Below are 7,607 nucleotides of genomic sequence, written 5' to 3' on the forward strand. Positions count from 1 at the left end.
TTATATTCTATAAGCACTCTTCACAGTAAACATTCCTTTACTATCTTTCAACCAATACCAATCATCTCTTAATCTTGCTGCAGAAAGAGGAATACGCCACACCAGCTCTTTATCTCTGTCATTTAAAACATTAGAAATAACCTCACTATCCCACTCTAACTTGTCGACTTTCATCAACGAGTTAACCATTCTCCCATGAAGGCTCGGATTAGAAGTTTCAATAAAAGGGTTAGAATCATCCATAAGCCAAGGTTCATGAAGAATACCAATACGAGAACCATCCCCAACTAGCCGTCTCGCTCCCGCTCGCACCAAAGTTTGAGATTCCAAAACACTACGCCATATGTAACTTGGATTGCTTCCAAGAGTAGCAGTGAGAAAAGTACCATTGGGAAAATATCTAGCTTTAAATATTTTAGAAGCTAAATTATCCCCACACACCAGTAACATCCATCCTTGTTTGGCTAATAACGAGAGATTAAAATCACGAAAATCTCAAAATCCCATACCTCCATCAAACTTATGAGCAGCAAGTTTATCCCAGCTCAACCAATGAATCCCCTTGGAATTATTAGACTTCCACCAAAATCCACACATAGCACTTTTCACCTGATGAAAAATTCTCAACGGAAGTAAAAACATATTTATAGTATAAGCAGGTAATGCTTGAACTACCGCTTTAATGAGAATTTCCTTGCCGGCTCTAGAAAGAAACTTAGTATCCCAAGTCTGAATCCTCTTTTGCACCTTGTCCACCACATAACTAAACGCAGCAGTCTTGTTTCTTCCAATAGAGCTAGGGAGCCCAAGATACTGTTCTCCTCAGCCTCTCTAATTCTCAATCTATTACAAATAGCTTGTCTCATTTGACTATTCGTATTAGTACTGAAAAAACAGAGGATTTTCAAAGTTAACTCCTTGCCCAGAAGCATTAGCAAAGACTTCGAGCATATGTTGGATATTAGCAACTTCTCTCTCTGTGGCTCTGTAGTATAGAAAGCTATCGTCTGCAAAAAGCATATGAGATACAATAGGAGCGCCATTGGCCACTTTATACCCATGTATGAGCTTCCTTTCCTCATAACGTTGAATAAGAGCTGACAGTCCCTCCGCACAAATGAGAAAAAGATAAGGCGATATAGGGTCACCTTGACGAAGCCCCCTACTAGGAATGATTGGCCCCACGGTATGCCCACTACTCACAATATGATACGTAACCGAAGATAGACACCCATATATTAAGCGAATCCATTTGTCACTAAAACCCATCCGAGACATCATGGCCCTCAAGAAATGCCAGTCTACTCGATCATAAGCTTTACTAAGGTCCAGCTTCAAAGCCATACAACCATCCCTACCAACCTATTTCCGCTTGAGATAATGAAGAATCTCAAAAGACACCATTATATTATCCATTATCAACCTTCCCGGCATAAAAGCACTTTGATTCAAAGAAATAATGTCAGCAAGTAACCCTTTTAATCTATTGGCAAGCACTTTAGTGATAACTTTAGCGACAACATTACATAGAGAAATAGGTCTTAACTCACTCATTTGATCCGTCTTCTTCTTCTTCGGGATTAGTACAATATTGGTATCGTTCAGGCCAGCAGACATCTCTTCTGTCACAAAAGAATTCTTGACGCAAGCAACCACATCCGACCCCACAATATGCCAATACTTTTGGAAGAACTTTGGATTCATTCATCAGGCCTCGGTGATTTGTCAGGATGCATTTGGAATAACGTATCTTTAACTTCTTGATCTTCAATAGGCCTTGTTAAAATTCTATTTTGATCCTCGTTAACTTTGGGAGAGACACAACTTAACACTTCATCCCAGCTTCCAGGTTCGGCAGTAAATATATTGGCAAAGTAGTCAACCATTAACTCCCCCAGGCCATTATCCTAAATTTGGAGTTCCCCATAGTATCTTTTAGGCAAACAATACTATTATTACGTCTACGAGAAGATGCCTTTGAGTGAAAGAACTTACTATTTTGATCTCCATTTTTTAACCACAGTTGTTTCGACCGTTGTGGCCAAAAAATTTCTCGCTGATTTAGAGTTTCAAAAAGCTGCTGTTTGGCCGCCGCATACTGCTCTTTCCCTTCACTATCACGTCTTCCTTTAAACTGTTTGAGCTGTCTATTGCACTACTTAATACGCGTGGAAAAATTCCCAGCAACCGAAGTTCCCCAAGCTTGCAAATCCTGACCACATTTTTGAATTTTCTGGTGCATCTGAACTACATCCGATTGGCTCCAACTCTCCCTAATAACTGTCTTGCAATCTTGAAACCGAGTCCAGAAATTTTTGAAACGAAAAGGTCTCTCACCAGCAACCTTAACCGTATGCATAATGTCCAAAAACAGAGGATTATGGTCAGAAGGCGAAACATAAAAATTAAAAACCTTAGCATCGGGAAAGCGACTTAACCATTCAAAATTAGCCATTGCTCGATCTAGTTTAGCTTCAATCCAAGTCAGAGTGTCTCTACTCTTTTCCCAAGTAAAACTATGACCTTGCAACTCCAAGTCACACAAACCACAATGTTGAACTACCTCCTGGAAACCCTCAATAAGCCATCTTGGGTATGGTTTACCCCCTCTCTTTTCATTATGATGCAGAATGTTGTTGAAGTCACCCATAATGCACCACGCGTCTTGAAACCTTGCATGAAGAACGCGTAACAGCTCCCAAGTATTTTCCCTAAGCCTTCGATTTGGCTTTCCATAAAACCCAGTGAACCGAAACTTTCTTTGCCCCTCAAAATGAACAAAACAATCAATGTGGTGCAAAGAAAATGAATCAATAACCACTTCTTCCCTTCTTCCTCACTTTTCCATAAAAGCGCTAAGCCTCCACTCCTTCCCTGAGAATCAACTACAAAGCACCCCCTCAAACTATAACTTCCTACTCAACGTAACCATCTTTTCTTTATTACTTAAAGTTTCACACAAAAACAACACTTTGGGCGTTCTCTATTCAACCATTGATTTAAGGAACTGAACATTACGTGGCGGCCCCAGCCCACGACAGTTCCAACTGAAAATTTTCATAATGGCTGGCAAGCCCCAATACCAAGGCCCGCCCCAGATACATTTTTTTAAAAGTCCACTACTTCCTTGGGCCTGTCCCACATGACCCATAAGTCCACCTTCTCCAACTTTTCTCTTTTTACTGTCATAAATAACCAAATCAGAATTTCCCTTATTAATATTCTCCTTCTCTTTATTCTTTCCATTATTAGCGCCCTTTACTTCTCCTTCTATAATACCATAATTATTCTCCCCTTGATCATTCTCCATCATAGCACTATCAATACCATGATTCTCTCCTTGATGTAGCAGATTTTCTTGGGCATGATTTTCGGCCAAATGAATTGTGTGATTTCTTTCCATATTCGGCTGATCTGGGAAGCTTTGTCCAGGTGAGTTTCCTCTGATGGTCTCCTCCGGCTGGCACCCTCTATTACGTAACCATCTAGCTCCGACGTTCTTGTGAGTCTTTTGTGGTAAAGCTCTCATAAATTCACCATAAGGCTTCACAATTTGGTCCATAGGCTGCTGAAACAACCTACTGCAGAATCTATCAGAGTGACCGATTAACCCACAAATGAAACAAAAAGTGGGAACTCTTTCATATTTGAAATGCACCCAAAACCAACTGCCATCATCTCGAGTTAACTTTATACGCCTCCGTAGAGCTTTCCTAATATCCAGAGTAACCATCACTCTGAGATAATCCCTCCACACCCCTATGAAGTTCTTTGGATCTGATTCAATAAACTTTCCTAGAGTATTGGCAACCCCTCTCACCGTCCCTTCCGTCACACAACCAGGTTTGACATCATGGATTTGGATCCACATATCAAGATGATTCAGCTGTATCAAATTCGGGTCCCCTCCAATCGGCAATCGTTGGATGATAACATGCATTCTATCAAACGTCCAAGGACTCCTATGAATGACTCTTACAATATCAACTTCGTGGTAGAATTGAAATAAGAACCTATTGTCATCAAGTTTTTTAACAAACATTCCCATCCCCGGTTGCCATAACGAGGCCAAAATGTTCTGCATCTTATCAAAGTTTATCATACGATTCGATAAGAATCTACCTACGAGACACCATCTATCATCAATGCCCCTTCCTCTCCTTCATTTCCTACTGGAACCGCTTCCAAATCCTCCTCTTCTATCTGAAAACTGTAGACATCCTCAGTGACCCCGCTTCTTACCCCACTTGAGCTTGCCATAATCGAAACAGAGCCGGACAGCAAAAGACAACAGAAAAATCACCAAAACAAAGACTAGAGAATTCTCAAAACCATGTCAATTTCTTTATTTACATTAATTTTGTTAATTTCTTTATTTTTATTAATAAGAGTGATGAATTTTTAGTTTATCTCATATTTTTTTTTCTACTATTTTCTTTATTTACAATAGTTTTATTTTAAAATATAGAAAATTTTATTATTCCATCTCACATGAATTAGGTATTGTCTAAAGCAATCCAAATGAAATGAAATAATTGTACAATACTCACTACAAAAAATTGCTACTTTTAGTAACAATTTTTTAGTCACAACATAAATTTTTTGTGACTAAATGTGACTTTTAGTCACAATAAAAAGTTACTTGTGACTGAAACATAGTATTTAGCTACAAGTTGTGACTAATTTAGTTTTAGTCACAACAAATATTGTGACTAAAAATACATTTAGCCACAACAAATTGTAATTTTTATGACCAATAATCACAACACAATAATGATAATTTATAATTAGCCACAACCTTTTTATCTTTAGTCACAAATTTTGTTGTGACTAAAAGTAAAATTTTTGTGGTGACTCGATCTCGTAACTGTTTCTTTTGCCATGAGATTGAAAATTCTCAAGGTTCATATATTAATTAAATATATAATTAGAACGTATATTTATATTTAGTGTTTTGAAGAAACTTGACCCAATTATTTATGAATTAGTGGTTAAATTAATCTAAGCTAATATATTAAAAATAGATTTGCATCTGTGTAAACCCACTATAGGTTTTTGAATTATGATCTTGTAGTTGTACGCTAATTAAGCATATATATCATGTGATCTCTAATGATCTTATTATAATACTAAAATTTAGTTTGATGTTTAATTAGCAAATATTTAAAAGAAAAAAATGCTTAATTAATAGGTCTTTTGTAATGGGCTGCTAAGGTAAAAAAAGAATAGTTAAAAAATAATCCCCTCATAAACTTAGCTCAACCATTCATTTAATCATATCAGGAAAGATGAGAAGATACTCTACTTATATTTTATTGATGTCAATATTAATCAGTACACAAGCAAAGTTTCCCTTCCTTTACATTCTAAAATTTTATTGTTCATATTCTATATAGTACACACATCGATCGATATGAGTTTTAGTTTTTCACTTGTTCCACCTAAAAGATTTCTTCAATGACATATCTTCGTCGAAGTCAAACAAAGCAGCTTCAATAATGTCTAGTGGATGTTCTTCATTTGGATTTATATTTTTTTTATGAAAAAAAATATTATAAAATTTATTTTTTTATAGCATAAATAAATAATATTATAAGGTTATGAGTTTTTTTTTAATTAATTTTCTAGATCGTTAAACAATAACCGACAAAAATAGTAATGCACATTATGCGTCTGCTATTAATTGAAGCAAAAAAAAATTAGGTCAAAAAATTGTAATTGATGCAAATTGGTGTAATTCTAAACCATCACTTCGACACCATTTTCTATCTACATCAACAACTTCTTTAGGCGCAATTGATGTAATTCTACTCTTTATCTCAATGAGTATAATCTTTGCATGATTGCATCCATAGAGTTTGATTTCTATTCTACGTACCACAGTTGATATATTATACCAACCAAAACCGTAGAATAAAAAAAAAACAACTTGCAAAACTTGGATTGTTTTTTATTTTTTGTTTTCAAAAAATTGTTTTTAAAAATGAATAGGTGCCGTTTGGTAACACTTTTTTAATTAGTTTTCTGTTTTTAAAATTGAAAAAGTGAAAATATTTTTCAAAAACATGTTCTATAAAACTGTTTTTACTTTTCAATTATTTAATTGATAATCAAAATTATAAAAACAAAAAAAATCACTTTCAATATTTTTTTAAACAGTTTTTTTTCTTAATTAATATCTTGAACTTTGATCATGACCCGGACCCAAATCCCCCCACGGTCCTGGCGCTGAACCCGGCCTCTGACTTGAACCCAAATCTGACCCCGGACATAGACCCAACGTAAATAAAATTAAAAAATGAAAATGAAAATGAACTTTACAGAACACACTTTTGTTTTCTGTTTTTAAAATTGAAAAATAAAAGTGGTTACAGAACGCATTTTTGTTTTTCAAAAGCAAAATTTTTAAAAACAAAAATTTTACTTTCATTTTGTAATTATAAAATTAGAAAACAAAAGTGTTACCAAACGGTACCTTAGTTTTTGAAGTTTTTAAAACACAAGTCATGTTTGGTTAGTGTTTTTTAAAACAATATTGACCAAAAGTAAATTGGTTTTTAAAACAGAAAACAACATTTTGTTGTTTTCAAAATTCTTGTTTTTTGTAACTTTGGGGGTGTTTGGTAACACTTTTGTTTTTTTAATTTTAAAAACAAAAAACAAAAGTAAAATTTGTATTTTTAAAATTTTGTTTTTAAAAAATAAAAATGTGTTCTATAACGACTTTTGTTTTTCAATTTTAAAAACAGAAAACAAAAGTGTGTTCTATAACTTTCAATTTTATTTTTATTTTCTATTTTATTTAAGTCAGGTCCAGGTCCGGGTTTGGGGCCGGGGCCGTAGTCCGAGTCCAGGACTGAGGCCGGCGCCAGAGTCCGGGTCCTAAGGTTTAGGTTGGGGTCGGAGTCTAAAATATTGATTAAGAAAAATACTGTTTAAAAAAATTTTAAAAGTGATTTTTTTTGTTTTTAAAATTTAGATTCTTAATTAAAAAATTGAAAAGTAAAAACAGTTTTATAGAATATGATTTTAAAAAATATTTTCACTTTTCTACTTTTATAAACAAAAAACTGATTAAAAAAGTATTACCAAACACACCCTTTGTTTTTTGAAAACTGTTTTTCAAAAAATAAAGCCAAACAAGGCAAATTATTTTCAAACAAAAATTTTTATTTTTAAAAATAAAAAATAATTTTTTAATTATGATGCCAACATGCACTTTAAAATTTTGTTTTCCATTTTAGTATTCCTTGTATATTCTTAGCTGATCAAAATACAAACCTCTGTTTTGGTAGAAAAAGTTGAGACCAAACATCTTACTATGAAGTGACTTTGATGTGAATATCATGTGATATTCGATATTTCCTAATATATATATATATATATATAAATATATATATATATATATTCTATATAAAGTGTGACTATATAGCAGAATTCTTGGTTTTATGAAAAATTCATGGTGACTTTGTTTTTTTTAAGTTTTCTATTAATAAATCTAACGGAGAACCATTCAAATTGAAAGAGAAAAAAAATCTAACGGAGTTAACTATTCACCTTAACGATTCAAATTTAAAGAGAAAAAAAATTTACTTTTAAAACCAATA

At 33.8% G+C, this 7,607-nt stretch overlaps 1 protein-coding gene across 1 annotated transcript; it reads right to left on the bottom strand.

Moving 5' to 3' along the window:
• Positions 1–1,344, bottom strand: LOC133038412 (uncharacterized). The gene is made up of 4 exons (XM_061116555.1): positions 887–1,344; positions 676–796; positions 510–609; positions 1–464 (listed from the first exon to the last, which is right to left on the bottom strand). The coding sequence occupies exons 1-4, from the start codon at positions 1,342–1,344 to the stop codon at positions 1–3; spliced, it is 1,143 nt and encodes a 380-aa protein (XP_060972538.1).
• Positions 1,345–7,607: the final 6,263 nt, after the last annotated feature.

The sequence above is a fragment of the Cannabis sativa genome, chromosome 5, assembly GCF_029168945.1.
Source record: "Cannabis sativa cultivar Pink pepper isolate KNU-18-1 chromosome 5, ASM2916894v1, whole genome shotgun sequence".
Taxonomy (NCBI): Eukaryota; Viridiplantae; Streptophyta; class Magnoliopsida; order Rosales; family Cannabaceae; genus Cannabis; species Cannabis sativa.

Excerpts from the sequence above, each read along its gene's own strand:
- LOC133038412 (XM_061116555.1), bottom strand. The coding sequence starts at position 1,344 with ATGGCTTTGAAGCTGGACCTTAGTAAAGCTTATGATCGAGTAGACTGG. Across the intron at positions 797-886 it reads GAAAATCCTCTGTTTTTTCA|CTCTATTGGAAGAAACAAGA; the intron begins GTACTAATACGA and ends TGGGCTCCCTAG. Across the intron at positions 610-675 it reads AGGAAATTCTCATTAAAGCG|GTGAAAAGTGCTATGTGTGG; the intron begins GTAGTTCAAGCA and ends ATTTTTCATCAG.